Source organism: Nyctereutes procyonoides, unplaced genomic scaffold, assembly GCF_905146905.1.
Source record: "Nyctereutes procyonoides isolate TBG_1078 unplaced genomic scaffold, NYPRO_anot_genome, whole genome shotgun sequence".
Taxonomy (NCBI): Eukaryota; Metazoa; Chordata; class Mammalia; order Carnivora; family Canidae; genus Nyctereutes; species Nyctereutes procyonoides.
Window position 1 is genome coordinate 3,089,806 of NW_026575037.1, and position 16,327 is coordinate 3,106,132.

Sequence of the window (16,327 nt, forward strand, 5' to 3'; positions counted from 1 at the left end):
CCCTTCAGACCATGGGAGATGTGCACAGATCTGTGGGGAAGAGAGGGAGACTACCCTACGTGTTGATGTCAGAGATTAGGCACAGAGATCTGCAGGTAGATGTTGTTTCTAGGCTGGTAACTGTAATCCAGGGACCTGTTCATGAAGGGGCATTGCCTTCTGACCAAGTCTTTCCAGGACAAGCCTCCATGACTTCTCAGGTCTACGGAGTTTCCTAGTCTTCTTATGCATCAATCCTCCTACTCACCAGTCCTGGCATTCATGGTGGCTGGCACACTTTGCTGTGAGTTCATGACAGCAGATATTCCAACTCCATACTCCGTGCCAGGCACCAGATCTGTCGGTAGATGCAGAAACAAATATTATTCCGTATGTGTCAATGGTAGGGAAGCCAGAAAGGAGAGAAGCAAATGAGCTTAGATTCCTTTTAAGATTTTTTTTTAAGATTTTATTTATTTAAGAGCAAGAGAGATCACAGAAGGAACGGAAGAGGGAGAAGCAGACTCATCGCTGGGCAAAGAGCCTGACTTGGGGGTCGATCCCAGGACCCTGGGATCAGGACGTGAGCCGAAAGCAGACACCAGACCGAGCCACCCAGGTGCCCCTCCTGTTCAGATCTTATGTTTAATCCTTCCTGAATCGTCTTCTAATTTTATCTATTAAGAAATCCCAATTTTACCACTTAGGAAATCCATATCAAGTCAACAGGATGAAGTACTCAGTGCAGAGCTTCCTTCTTGCTGCTGATTTTGGGAAGGTAGTGAGGCTGCCCCTGTCAGTAATCTTCAGAAATGTGCTTTCCTGTGGAAACTCTCCCTGTGGTACTTAGAGTCTTAGGATGGTTACAACTAGTGAAGAGAGTCCTTGTATAAGCTATGAATTGGAGGAGTAGGTAATCGAGAGGGATTGTGTGGACGTGGGCCTTTAAAGCATTTCTTAAACATTGTGTATGAGCATCAATCTGCACCTTTTATAGGCAGGGACTGAAGCCATATGAGGACTCCAGGATCCCTTCTTGGGGGAAGACACACTGGTTGGACTTTCTGAGCACAGGCTGTCAGGCCTTTAATGTAGGGGCAGACAGAAGCCCTATTGCTGTGGGCTGCCTACCAAGGTCAATAATTCAGACCCCAGGGTATTTGGAGTTATGGGATCAATCTTAGGATGACTTCTGGAGGACTCCAGAAGATGGAAAAGATGCAAAAACTGTTCAACTATAAAGGATGCAAGTTTCTTGGGGAAATCCTTTGGGGGTTTAATACAGTGAATGGTTGGGAGCCTCCTAGGATACCTGTAATTATCTGGGGTGTTTCCCTACCTTCTCCCACATTCATTTTCAGACTAACTGACTTGACTGGTATATTAATTTACTATTGCTGCTGTAACAAATTACCACGAGGTAGTAGCTCAAAACAACACAAGTCTATTATTGTTTAGTTCAGCATTAAGCAGGTCTGAAGTCTAAATAGTTCAGCAGGGTTGCAGCCTCTGGAGGCTCTGGGGGAGAAATTATTTCTTTGCCTTTCCCAGCCTCTAGAGACTGCCTGCATCCCGTGGCTTATGGTTCCTTAATCCATAGCATAGCATTTTCAAACCTGTTTTTCCCTCTAACCTCCTTGTCCATTGCCTCATCTTCCACTCTGACTAATCTCCTTGTATCTCTCTTATAAGAACTCCTGTTCTTACATTGGCCCCACCTGGATAACTTAACCACATCTACAATTTCCTTTTTTCCATGTAAGATGACAGAGTCACATGCTCCTGGGATTAGAATGTGGGCATAACTAGCATCTAATTCACCCTCATTTACTAGAAGTGGGATTGTAGAAAAATACAAGATCAAATCATCACCTGTGGGTCCCCCCATGATGAGTCTGAGTTCTTCTGGTAGGCTTTTTTTGGAGGTGGGTGCTCTGTGTGGGTCCACAAGAGCCCTGGTTGATGATCATGCTATTCTGCATTTACATAACATTTATTCTTTTCAAAATACCTGAATGTGTTTTGATCCTCACCACAACCTGAGGAAGGTGGGATGGGAAGTCTTTTCTCCACCTGCATTAGTTTCTTGTGGCTGCCATGACAAATGATGACAACAGGATGGCTTACAACAACAGAAATTTATTCTCCCACAGTTCTAGGGTCTAGAGGGCCAACATCAAGTTATCGGTGGGCAGAGCTCCTTCCAAAGGCTCTAAGAGGGAGCATCTTTCCTTGCCTCTTCCAGCTGCGCTTTCCTTACTTGTAGCTGCATCACTCCAGGCTCTTCCTCTCTTGTCTCATGGTGCCTTAGTCAGCTTGGGCTGCTATCATCAATCACCATGGCTTAAAACACATTTATCCCCCATAGTTCTGGAAACTGAGAAGTCCAAGATCAAGGCACCAACAGATTTGACATTGGATAAGACCTCACTTCCTGGTTCATAGAGGCTACCTTCTTGCTATGTTTGTGAACATACACAGTGAAAAGAACAAGAGAATTCTCTGGGGTCTCTTTTATAAGGGCACCAATCCTATTCATGAGGGTTCCTAGCTCATGACCTAATCACCTCCTAAAAGCCCTATCAACTAAGATCACAATGGGAATGAGGCAACACAAACATTCAGTCTGTAACACATGGCAGTCTCCCTGGGTGTCTAGGTCTTCTCCCATTCTTTTGAAGACACTGGTCACATTACATTTAGGGCCCAGTCTAATCTGTTATGACCTCATTTTAATTTGATTCCATCTGTAAAGACCCTATTTCCAAATAAGATTACATTCCAGGTTCCAGTTGGACATGAATTTTGGGGTGGACACTATTCAAACCAGTACACCATCATATATAAAAAGAAACTCAGGCAAAGGTTCAGGCCTTTTAGGAGGACTGGAATGTCCTACCCTGCCCCCAATGTCATCCCCTTGCCAGAGCAGCTGTGACTTCCCCAGGATCCCTGAGGTAATAGGAATGATTTTGACAGGAAATGCATTGAGCAACCTTTCCTTAACAATTAGCAACAATCATGCCTCAGATAAACCTCATAGGCTATGATACTGCCACTGCACAAAGCTAACCTTTCCTTAACAAATGGCTTGTGTTTTTGTTTGTTTAAGAGTTATCTATTTATTTAAAGCTGGGGGAGGTGCAGAGGGAGATGGATTGAGAGCATCTCAAGTAGACTCCCCAATGAGCACCAAGTCTGACATGGGGGTTGATCTCAGGACCCTGAGGTCACAACCCTAAGATCACGACCTGAGCTGAAACAAAGAGTCAGACCCTTGACTAGCTACATCACCCAGGTGCCCCACAAATGGTTTGGTTTAATGAAGGGAAATGCTGACGGTAGCCAGAGGGTTCTGCACCCACATCTTCAGTATGGCTTTAGGACAGTCGATGCAATAAATGCACCCATACTTGAGTATGGTAAAAGCTACCAGGCCTTACTGACCAGGCTCCCTTGAAGGAGTATATTAGAACCAGCCAGCCCTCTTCTCCCTTTCTCAAACCAGGTCCCTCCACTTCTCAACTCTTCATTCTTTCTTTCTCTACAGTGTCATTACCTGTGGAAGTAAAGTTTAAAGTTTTTTTTTTTTTTTTTTAGCATCAGGGAGGTTTTTTTATTTTTATTTTTATTTATTTATTTATTTTTTTATGTATGATAGTCACACACACAGAGAGAGAGAGAGAGAGAGAGAGAGAGAGAGGCAGAGACACAGGCAGAGGGAGAAGCAGGCTCCATGCACCGGGAGCCCGACGTGGGACTCGATCCCGGGTCTCCAGGATCGCGCCCCGGGCCAAAGGCAGGCGCCAAACCGCTGCACCACCCAGGGATCCCTAAAGTTTACAGTTTGACAGACTTTGAGGTCAGCCGTGCTTACATTAATAACATTCAGGCTCTGCCACTTTCTACAGGTGTAACTTTGATACTTGATGTCGTTGAGCTTCAGTGTTGGTAGAATGGGAAGACCAATGATCTGTATCTTGGAAGGTCATCGTGAGGATGAAATGAAGTGCGGTGGCTGTCCTGATAGTAGCCAATATCATTATTATCTTGCCCAGAGGACTGTTCCAGGATCTTGAGCCCTTTTTTTTGGGTGCCCCAGGCAGGTACAGGCTGGTCCTCGGCACACTTGTCATCAGTTTGCTGATGTTTAAGCTTGTTGGCTCCGACGAAACCAGTGATTCAGGGAGTTCAGCTGTCAGTGAGGAGCCGGCCCCTGGCTGGGTGGAGTACCTGTCACTAGATTGAGTGGGTGATTGCAACGCCCCCAGAGCCGTTCCAAGAACACATTTATCTCTGTCAATATGTTCTGCGAGTCCCAGGTACATCCTTGGTTGGAGAAATTAGATTACCTTTGGGACATAAACTACTTTTCTTAGGCATCTGATTGAAACCTTCAATTGCCTATAATGAAGTAGAAATTCTCTGACGTAGATGAAGGGTGACGGTTCGATGGAGTAAGACAGAAATTATATGTTGCCAAACGGATCTAACATGTAACGTTTTCATCTGAGTTTCTTATTTATGAAGCTTAAATGAAATGTTCAATAATTTACAACAGAATCATCTTTTCCCAGAAAACTGCAGAGCAGAATTTAAAGTACTCTCGTCCCAGGCTTTCTGTCTAGGGGATGGGAAAGTGGGACTCTCTTATAGGTTCCTGCCTGCTGCTTCCCTTTGATTTTCTGCAGCTTTCTTCCTGTGCTACAAGTGAATTGTTGCTCTTTGCCAGCAGGTAAAATACAGTTCTGCTGGAAAAGAAAATGTGTATCCGAAGCATATCCAGCACACTAATACATCAGCACTCTGTGGACTCCTAGGGATTTCTCACTTTCTAAAGACCCCATTGCTCTCTATCAATGCTCCCTTTATCTTTCCATCCACCTCCTAAAAGTGGTGGCATATGAATGGCTCTGTTGCCTTGCTTCACAATAGCTCAGAAAATTCATCCCATAGGAAACCACCACTCTCCATGCCTCATAGAACTTCCTTTGTTCAGCTCAGAGGTTAACACTTTTTTCAACTCTTTCATGGCACACCCATTCTTCTCCGAACTCCCAAAGCATGCAGTTCATTCACTCACCAAACATTATTGAGGGCTTCCTTTGTGCCAGGCATAGGGGATGCCAGGGTGAGCTGAATGGATGTCACCCTTGCTCTTCCCTTAATGACATAAAAAAAATCTGTACTGAAGGAGGACATTATTTATTGAGCACCCACAATATGCCAAGCACTGAGCTGCATGCAGTAGGTAATCTAAAAGAATAATGAAGAAGAAAGGAAGGGAAGAGAGGAGGGATAAAAATTGAAGGCAATTTCTCTTGAGTGTCTGATGGCCGAGAGTACTACTACTAGCTATAGATTCATAGAGATTGTACCTATTTTCTCATTTAATTCCCCTGCAACTCTGCTAGGAAGGCATTACTGTTGAGCAAATAGTGACTCAGAGAAGTCCATACCTTGACTACGGTCATGAGGCTAATATACAATAAAACTGGCCTTGGAACTCAAGTCCTTTGTTTTTTTCTGACCTGTCATAGCACGGTCCCTGTCCCTAAGAATCTTACAGGCTAGTGGAGGGGAGTGGAGTGGCAGATTGGAATTTAAGTAATCTGGCACCACACCATGGGCTGCTAAGGAAATCATTTCAGAGGAGGCACAAGATCATCATGGACAGTAATGGCCAGAGGAAGATATCTAGAAAAACTTGAAAGCTAGCCAAGATTAGGGAAGGAGAGGGAAGGAGATATGGAATTCTCGTGGGTAGTATGGGGCATGGGAGCAGGAAGAGATTAATTAGGGCCGAAGAGCAACAGGAACGAGCAAATTCTCCCCTCGTACTGCAAGGACCATGGGCAATGAAGGTAGAATGACTCACTTCCCCCTGTTTGGGAGACTTATTCTTCCAGCTTCCTGCTGCTAGCAGGGAAGTTGTGGGGGAGGAGCAGGCCCAAGAAGCTGAGATTGCTACCTCCTGCCAGCAAAGACATGAATAAGACACCCGGACTCTGCAGGCTTGGTTGGGTTCAGGTGGACCATAGAAATAGGGACCCTTTCCATCTCCCAAGAACTGTGAGCCTCAAGTCTTCCAAACAGGGATGAGGGTTTGGTTGGCCCTAGTGCATTTACAGGACACCTGCTGTCAAAGGGAGGGGGAACCTGAAGACCCTTTGCCTAAGGACTTTATAGTCCATCTCTCATCCCTGGGTCTTACAACAGTCATGTTATTATATTGTTACTGTTAGTTTTCATATTGGTTTCCTCACTAGACTCTTAGGTCTTGGATCAAGGGTTTGATTTTTTATATAATTCAGTCCATAGCATAGTGAAAGAAATATGTGATTCAAGCAAGCAGCATAGCAAGGGTGATGGGAATGTTGGGAAGACTTATGAGGGGATGTCTGAACTGGTTTTTGAAGAATCAGACATATTTGGGTAGAGAAAGGGCATCACAGGCAGAAGGAATAATAGATGCAAAGGGGTATCTAGTAAACTAATTCATGAAAACCAGGGATCTAATATAGGGGTGCTCATAGGGAAAGTTCCAGCAGTGGAATTTGGGTACTAGAGATTTCATAGATGGGACATATTTGGAGACAGACAGAGGATCTTCTGAGAACCCCTGAAATCACACCAGATGGGCTGCAATCGACTTTTTAATATAATGGAGATCTAAGCTCCCAGACTCCCCATCCTTATTTTCCTGAGTGATGGTATGAGGTTTTCCAGGGTTCCCTGAATGAATCAGGCCTTGGAGGATATCTGGCTGCTTGTTTTGAATGTGGATGATGTTCAGGCATCAAGAGAAGCAGCCAATTCCATGCTGACTTTAAGGAAAGGACTGGCCCCACAAAACTATATTAAAAATACTAAGGAACGCTTTTGAATGCAACTCTCTTGTTGCCAGTGAGATTAATTAGAAACATGGCTCATCACCTCCTATCCTCAGGAACATCCCATCCCTGGGTCTTCACTGTAAACAAGCTCTCCTGCTGAAGAAGACAAAGTAGGAGGTGAAAGATTCCCACCTAGCTTTTCTCCTGGTTCCCTGGGCCCAGTCCTTTAACGCAAATAAGGGGACAGATGCCCTTATGTGCCAGCTCTGTGAGGAGGAGGAGGGGTGTGGAGGCTTCTGCCCTTTCTCTCCTCTCTTCTACTTGGGTCTCTGCAGCCCACTCCTCAACTTTCTGGCCCCTGGAAGGTGGCACCTTGTTCAGAGGGCACCTTACCAAAGTGGCCACTTGGGGGCGCTGTGACATCACTTGAAGGAGGCTGAGCACAGTCTGGCCAGGCCACAGGCCCATTGCCCGACTCCTCCTCCTCAGAAGAGCCTGCAGGGCGTTGAAGGTCTGGCACTTAGTCTGGTGTTTGTGCCCTGGCAGGGTGTGCAAGCAGGGTGAAGTGAACATCAAGTGCCTTGGTCAGCACCACTTTGCCAGCTGGACTTCTCTGGGAGGCTCAGATTTCTTCATGGAAAATCCTCCTGTGGACAAGCACAGCTACCTTTGCACCTTGAAGAACCCACCTTCTCACCACTAGACCCCCATTTGAGCCTCAGGAGAAAGTATGGCTTTTAGTAGAAGGCTTCTGTTCCAAGTCTTCAGCAACCAGTGGCCTTGAAGGTGGTAACACACACGCCCAACCTGTGGTGTCAGCCTTTTGCGTGTAAGTGTGTATGAATGTGTGCATGTGTGAGTGAGTGTGCTGTGTGTGGCTGGCTGTAAGTCTCTGTTTCCTTGTGATCCTGTGTCGTACTGTGAAGTCTGCAGGAATATTCAAGGCCCTGGGTTTCCTAAGTCCAGTGGATGATTGGTCTGATTAGCAGCCTGTGGCCCTGGGGATGGAAGTAGGCACAATGCAGAGAGAGGTGGCTGGGTGGGAAGTGCCACCAGGAGGCTCCCAGGCAGGCACCCCATGGGGTTGCTCAAGGAAGTGATGAACTGGCTCTGGGGGTGCTGGCTTAGAGCCCAGTGCTCACATGGCCATAGGGGCTGGCTGCTTTTACCTTTCTCTTGGTCACACTTCTCTCCTCAAGTATGGGCTTCCATTCATGGGGGAGCACCAGGCAAGAAAGTGTAGATGGCTGAGGACAAATCCCTTTACCCTCTTAGCAAAACACTGCAGCCACAGGCCTTTCTTAGGACAGATAGAGAGGAGTCACCTCAGACACAGAGCACTGTTTATAATTTGCATTGGTCATAGGCAGGGTTTTTTGACCCAATTTTTTGACCCGATCAAGAAATGAGAATCTCCTTCTTTCCTCACTGTCCCCCACATCTTCCCTCCTTCCACTCAGAGTTTTCTACAGGGTTGATTGTTTTCCATTGCTACCCAGAAATCCCTGGGGGTGCCTGTCCCTGGTAAGTGCTGCCCATCACTTGATGCACCTATAAACTACATAAACACTCAGGACCCCTTTGAGACTCCGTATGGTACATAGGCCAAGCACACATCATCCTGCGTGAGAGGCTGAGCCTAAAAAGTTATCATTAAGGACACAGAGGCCACCAGAGCAGAGGGAAAAAAAACAAACCATTGCAGACACTAAGTCTGTTGTTCAGAAACAAATTCATACTCCCGAGAGAATTCACTGGGCATCGCCTACAGAGAATAATGGAAAAGAAATGCTTGGCATTTTGTGCCCGAGCCTGGCCTCTGGGCTGCAGAGGAGGAGGTATGTGAGGGGAAAGCTATGCCAGGGGCCACTTGCTGCGAGCCCTCTGCCTGGCTCAGAGGCCCAGAGAGTCAGCAAGGGCCAGTGGCCCACAGCGGAGGATGTAAACGTGGCTGTGAAGATGAGGGAGTAGCAAATACATATGCCACAGGATGTCAAGGCTTAGAGTCAGCCCTGAGAGGAACGGGAGTGTGAACTTGTACCAGGGAAAGGCCAGGTTGCCGCGCATCCAGTCTGAGCTTTGTGGGGATTCAAAACCACAGAAGATCAAATGGCTGTTGAATGTTCTTTATGAACCAGTCTCCATGCAGAGCTGGTATATGTAGATATATATGACTTCATTTCATCCTCCCAACAACCCCAGGAGGGGTTTCCCATGCTTCAGTTTCCTGGACCTGAGGACATCATGCAGGTCCAGGAAACTGAAGCATGGGAAATTTAAGAAATTTGCCCCACACGCACGTCTCTGAGGTTGGTTTCAAACCCAAGTGGGCAACTTCAGGAGCCATGCTCTGAATGAGCACTTCTCACCTATTAATGTGTGCACAAATCCCTTGGGGATCTTCTAGAATGCAGGTTCTGATTTGGGAGATCTGGTGGGGAGAGGGCTATAAACCCCTCCCCCCATGATGCCTTGCTGCTGGTGTGCACACCCCACGGTGAAAGGCACAGTCTCTGCTCCGTGCCACACCCATTACAGGAAATCCTAAACTGTCCATTAGCTCACCCTCCTTCTCCTCCTCCTCCTTATTCATCACCATCATCAGCTATATATGGAGTTTGCTATGTTAGAAGCACTGCATTACGCTCATTGAACACATGATCTCATGAAAGCCTCATCACGGCAGTACGAGGTAAATGGTACTATTCCCATTTTACAGAAGAGGAAACAGAGGCTTAGAAAGGTGAAGTCAGTCGTCCCAAACCACACAGGAAGTGGCTGCAGAGTCCAAAGTTCTGGCTCTTAACAGGTTCCACAGAACAAGCATTCAAATAAAACTGGGGGAAGACACAAAGCAACCTTGTTCTAGGAGTCTCAGTTATTATTTTTCTTTCTCTTTTTAAAAAATTGAGATGCAGTTGACATACAATATTAGTTTCAGATGTACAACATAATAATTCAATATTAGTAAATGAATAAGTCTAGTTAACATCCATTGCCACATCCAGTTATACATTTTTTTCTTGTGAGGAGAATTTTTGAGATCTGCTTTCATATATACAGTAGAGTATTATTAACTATGGTCACTACACTGTACACTACATCTCCATGACTTATTTTATAACTGGAAATTTGTGCCTTTTACCGCCTTCACCCATTTTGCCCACCTCCTCCCAACCCCCTACCCCGGCAACCCCAATCTGTTCTCTGTATCTGTGTGTTCCCCAGCAGTTCTTGACTAGGAGATAGGAAAGTGGGGACAGGGAGAGTCGGAAGTTTCTATGTTCTCTTTCTGGCCAGGGACAAACCCACAGGTGACCCTGAAATGCCCTTCCCATCCATGGCCAGAGTCTTTCTTGATACATGCAAACAAATAACCTGTTTGGAACCAGAAAACAAAACAAAACAAAGCAAAACACAAGCCTTGGAGGCTGAAAAACTCTCCTTTTTAGGGTCCAAGTTGGAGAGTGAGGGAAAAAACACAAGTTATCTAGAGCTGGAATCAAACTTCTCCCTCCTTCTGCCTGCCCTCCTTCACGGTTGGTCCTTCTCTTCCCCCAGACACCACAGCAAGAGAGCCAACAACCCTTGTAATTCGCATCTCAGCAAGTACAGACATACTTGATTTCCTTACATGCCTATAATTCCTTCTTAAATCACATAAAGCTATTTGCCTTTATAAATCTCCTCAGCAGTGAGCTCCCCAGGATAATTATGTGTAATATATATTTATAGTTTTATTTCGCAAGCCCGACTCTAACCAAAAAATTGACCTACCTAAGCCCACTCCTCAATGATCATTATTCCATTCCTTATATGTCTACAGCGTTTGTGCTTTGACTGTACTTTACATTTTAGTTCTTTAGTACGAGCAGCCCTGGAATGGGAGGCTTTTGGCAAGTCTCAGAAGATCTTGCTTTGAGCCACAGCTGGGCCCCTTGCTGGCTTTGGGCAAGTTCCCAAACTCTCTGAGCCTTGATTTCCTCATCCATAAAATGGGGATGGTAACATCTGTCACAAAGCCGTTATAAAGATTAAATAAGCTGTAACTACGTGAAGGTGCCTGGAATAAGATAGATGACCAATGAATGTAGAAGCTTCTTTGCCAGCCATGGGAAATAATCACTGGGACATGACTAGATTCTTCTCCATATCATGCATGAGTTTATGGCATATCCTCCATCTGAACAACTAGCCATCATTTTTGTAAATTGCTAATTGCCAAATCAGCCTGCGGCTCTAGGAAGGGATGGGCTGTGCTTAGACTCAGCTCCCTCCTGCATCATTTCAGATTTTTTTTTTGTTTAGCTTAATCTTTGTGAATGTCTCCATTTCTCTGTAGAGGCCTTTATGCCAGCTGGTGTGTTCCTGCTATGTTTAATTCACCCCCATTAACCTGCTTGGTCAGCATATCTTTCCATCTCCTTGCTGTGCTTCTAGGAGTGCGTCTGTCTGGAAAAAGCATTTATTATATTTACTTTAACTGGCCTCATTTTGCAAGGCGGTCTGGGAGGAAAACAGCTTTGATTATACTGCCCCTGTTTACTGTATGCACACTCTGCTATGTATCCCTTGTCTATGAAGATGGCAAATGCTTTTGCAGTAAGCCAACACACAAGTTAAATAGAGTCTCAGTGGGATCCCTGGGTGGCGCAGTGGTTTAGCGCCTGCCTTTGGCCCAGGGTGTGATCCTGGAGACCCAGGATCGAATCCCACGTCGGGTTCCCGGTGCATGGAGCCTGCTTCTCCCTCTGCCTATGTCTCTACCTCTCTCTCTCTCTCTCTCTCTCTCTGTGTGTGTGTGTGACTATCATAAATAAATAAAAATTTAAAAAAATAGAGTCTCAGTGAGAGACTGAGCCCCTGGGCAGCTGGCTTGCATGGTCTCCTTCACCTAGAAACCATGGCCCATATTTTGTGAAGTCCAGCGGGTAGGTTTTCCTGGGTGGGTGTGTCTAAGGGCCCAGGAGGAGCGCTGGCTGGGACCCACATCTCCATGGGGACAGGGAGTGCTCCCTGGCCGAGTATCATGGTGACCTAGGATGTTGACTTCATTCACGCCATCACCAGCTCACCTTCTGATTCCAGTGGAGCCAGCTGACCCATCTCTGCCCCTGACCTGGCTCCCCTACCACCAGTCTCCACACTGCAGCTGTACATAGGTAGTCACGACATCACCTTCTTTAAAATTCCTCAATGATTCCCCCATTGCCCCCAAGAATAAATTCAAACTCTTTATGGGGTGTATAGGCATGAGCAGGCTCTCACCCTATCTTGTAGTCTATGCCCCACAGTGAATGTTTGCACTTTCTTTCATCCATCCATCCATCCATCCAACCATCCATCCATCCACCTATCCATTCATCACTTATGGAGGATCTGGTGTTAGACATTGCTCTGGACACTGGGAGACAATAATGAGCAAATCTAAATATGGTCCCATTCACAGAGCTTTAGATCTAGGGTAGAGACTGACAATGGAATCATCATACCCACAAGCATACAGTGATAACCTGAGTGGCACCATGAGGACAGGGGGTACCAGTGAGAGGAGGCAGCAAGACAGGATGGCCTGACCTCTCCTGGGGACTGCACAGGCTTCCCCATGGAGTGACAAGTGAATGGAGAACTGAAAGGGAAGCAGACATAACTGGGCAAAGGGGTGGTGGGAGAGGCCAACAGGTGGTGGGAAGGGCATATGCCAAGCCCCGTAGAAGCAGGGAAGAGGTATTTGAGGAGCTGTCGAATGCAGACCTGTGGTCCTGGAGCATAGGGAGCACCAGGGGATGCAGGAGGGATGGGGGATAGGAGAAGACTGCAGGGAAACCAGGCAGAGCATGTGGGCTGTACTAGGATTGGGGTTTATCCCAGGAGCAAAGGTGAAATCCCTGCAATTTGTGCAGAACAGGACAGCATAGTTGAAGAGATCACTGAAGGTGTGAAGAGGACATTGTGGGGGCCGGGCGAGATTGCGCGGAGGCTATTTTTGGCGGTTAAGACAAGACTTGTTTAGGCATTGACAGCAGACAATGGAGAGCAGTAGCCACGTGAAAGGTACTTGAGAGATTGAATCAGTGGGATCTGGTGATGGTTAGATGTGGGGGTGGCGGTGTGGGTGGACTGGAGAGAGAGCTGTGAGGTATGGACTTAGGAACTAAAGTATCCCTGGAGTCAGGGTATACTCACCTGTGAGTGTGGCTCGGGTGGTGGGACCCACGCTCTTGGGGACAAGCAGCTCGTGGTACTGCTCACCCGCCAGGGTGCTATACACAACTTTGTACTCCTGGACCTCTGCTTCGCTGTTGTCCCACTCGAGGTCAAGGCTGGTTGCCGTGTGGGAGCCCACTCTCAGGTTCTTGGGGGCATCAATCTCTAAAAAGAGTCAGTCATCACCAAAATCACATGGGATAATATGCACTTATTATGTATCTTGAACTTTAACAAGCTTTGGGGTGACAGCCCACATCTCCTGACCCTCTGCCTCATTTGAGTGAACCCCAGGGCTGCCCTTGAGCTCTTGCCCTGCCATATTCCATGGGCAGTTTGGAGACTTTTACTTGGGAGTTAGATATCAACATGCTTTACACTTGTCCCATTTCCATTGAGGGAATGTTCTAGAATATTTCCTGAATGGTCATGGTGGTACTCTAGAAATTTAAAAATGAGCTAGTTATCATAAGCTTGAAACTAGTAAGGGAAATCTCAGCAAGAAAAAAAAAATCAGAGATGACTTCCAAGTGATTATGATGGAATATAGTAATATCAGATTTGGCCACCAGGCTACAAGAAGACAACTAATTGCAGGATTTTGAAGTATAAGCTGTTTTCTCCTGGATTTACCTGCATAGACACTGCTGCAAGGTTCGTAGGAAATCAAGTATACACATAGGGGACGGGATGTAGTGAAAAGAATATGACCTTTGGAGTCAGGCCTCAGTTTGAGCCCCAGCTCTGCCACATATTTGCAAGAGAACCATGGTCAAGTCTTCAGTCAAGTGAGGTGTCACTGGGCTTTGATGGCCACATCTGTAAAATGGGCTAGTAGTAGCAACATTTCAGGTTATTGTACAGAGAGGACAATGCATGTGAAATGTGTGGTGTGATGCCTGGTGCAAATATAGGGGCCCGAGCCCTAGGAGGACTCTCTGTTGCCTCTGAAGCTCATCCTGAGTTCCAACAACATGGCACCTCTAATGCTGGCTCTCTGGAGCTCCAGAGATTCCTGTGAAAAGGAGAGACCATTGGCACACAGTCTCTCCCACAATCCTGGGGGGGCTGATTCTCCCGCCCCCCCCCCCCCCCCCCCGCTTATTTTGGCACAAACAACTTGCAGGGAAGGAGGTGCAGCCATGAAAAGCTGCCACTTACAGACTTCTCAATAGGTCTTGTCTTTGAGACTTGAATTTAACTTTGGAATGGACCAGCCATTTGTTCAGAGAAAACCTCTAGGAGACTTCTAATTTGCAAATGCCAGGCAAGTATACAACAATTGTTCTTAGGGAAGAGGAGAATGCTGTGAATCAATCTGAGTGCAGCTGCTTCAGAGTGAGAAGTGTTCTGTTTAGTGATGTAAATTAGGCGAATCTTTTAGCGGATTTATGTCTCTGCAGCTTATTTTTCTGACAAATGTTTCTGTACTCAGTGTGGATTTAGCGGGCCGGATTCTCTACATTTCTTGACGTGCTGTGTGGATGGAGAGAGGGGTTGGAGGGAGAGGAGCTTGGATACAGGGGCATGTGGGAAGAATGTGCAGGACCCTATGCCACTCCATCTCACACAGGAGCAGAGGCTGGGATAAGGGACCTGACCAGGTGTGGCGTGTGCGGCCTGAATGAGACTGGAGTAAAAAGAAGTTGGGGTTAGGGTGTAGGTTGAGTCCTGTACCTATCTATTGCTCTTCATACTAAACATTCCAGACCTTGGAAACTATGGTTTTTGTTTTCTGGAATTTTCTTGGCCTCAGAACCTATGCATTGTAGATAGGGGCCTTGTTACACTTTCCATGTCAGTGATACCAGGAGAGGTCACTGCTGGGGAATGAGGGCTTGGGAGTGTTAGAGCAGCAGTTAGCTAGGTTCTTAAATGATACCTGGAGACCAGCAAAAGGGAAGTCATGGCCAAGTATGAGAAGGTCAGAGGCCTGACCTGACCGGGCAGCATTTGAGTATAAAACCACAAGAAACTGGATCAAACCAGATAGGCCTAAGATGGCTGACAAAGTAGGCCAAAGTTCACATTATTCCTTCATAAGACTACATTGCTGTCCTAAAATCTCCTCCCTAAGTGTGCTGTGACCAGAACCACCCTGCCTCCAAGAAATCCCTGCCCCCAGTAATGAATATTACACTCCCTTGTTAACAATAGTCAATAAATGATGGAGACCCAAACCCCAGTGGGCACATTTCTTCTTTGAGTCTACCCACTCTCACACCTCGAGAGTGTACATTCCCTTTAATAAACTTTCCTGGTGTACTGCTCATTGCTCTGTTGTATCTGTCCTTGAATTCTGTCTCAAGGTGACACCAAGAGCCTCTGGTGATGCTCTTTGGTCAGACTGGGTCAACATTAGGGTCTGAGGTCTCCCCAGTCCACCTGGCAACAGCAGGAAGGTCTTAGGAATGGGGTAGAGTGAAATGGTTTGCTCCCCTGGGTTATTTATTTATTTATTTATTTATTTATTTATTTATTTAAGAGAGACAGAGAAAAAGAGAGAGAGAGAAAGCATAAGCAGGGGGTAAGGGCAGTAGAGGGAAAAAGAATCCTCCAGCAGATGCCCTGCTGAACGTGGAGCCTGACATAGGGCTCCATCCCAGGACCCTGAGATCATGACCTGAGCTGAAATCAGGAGTTGGACATTTAACTGACTGAGCTACCAGGTGTCCCTCCCCTGAGTCCTGAAGCCTGAACTGTAGGAGGGATGGCTCAAGGGCACCCCTCCTTCTAGGTAGGAGCTGGGCTGGTCTCCGCAGCACATCAGCAAGCTGGGAGAAGGCAAAGACCGATGTCCAGGGCGTGCCCTGCAGAGGGGCTTGGGGCTGTGGACTCCAGTAACAGCCACATCTCATCTCTAAAACATAAATTAGATCAAGCATTTCTCCTGCTTAATTGCCTGTGGCTTCCTACTACAAACCTCCTGATCATCCCCACCCAGCTCTCTGCTTCTTGACATCATCTCGTAACACTTCTACCCTAATTCCCTGTGCTCCAGTTGTACTGCCTTTTTTCCTACTGCTGAAACATATCAAACTTACTGCCACCTCAGGGCCTTTGCACTGGCTGCTACTTTTGCTTGGCATACTCTTCCTGGATCCTTACGTGGCTTCAGTCACTTAGATGTTGGTTGAACATCACTTCCTCAGTGAGGTATTTCTGAATGACTCAATCTCACGTGGCCTTGCCTCTACAGCACCCCTTTCACTTCCGAGCATTGTACTCATGATGGAAGGATGTTTCTTTGCTTCTTCTCCCATTGGAATATAACTCGTGAGAATGGGGTTCCTGTCTATCTTGTT

The 16,327-nt window shown here is 46.5% G+C and overlaps 1 protein-coding gene and 1 pseudogene across 1 annotated transcript in view; both read right to left on the reverse strand.

Moving 5' to 3' along the window:
* The window catches only part of TNR (tenascin R), a 403,205-nt gene that overhangs the window by 42,935 nt on the left and 343,943 nt on the right, over positions 1 to 16,327 (reverse strand). Inside the window, exons 9-10 of the mRNA XM_055319547.1 lie at positions 13,002 to 13,187; positions 248 to 337 (exon numbers count right to left, since the gene is read on the reverse strand). Of these exons, the coding sequence (XP_055175522.1) occupies positions 248 to 337; positions 13,002 to 13,187 (276 nt within the window). The remainder of the gene's footprint in view (positions 1 to 247; positions 338 to 13,001; positions 13,188 to 16,327) is intronic.
* Positions 2,982 to 3,049, reverse strand: LOC129506100 (U4 spliceosomal RNA; annotated as a pseudogene).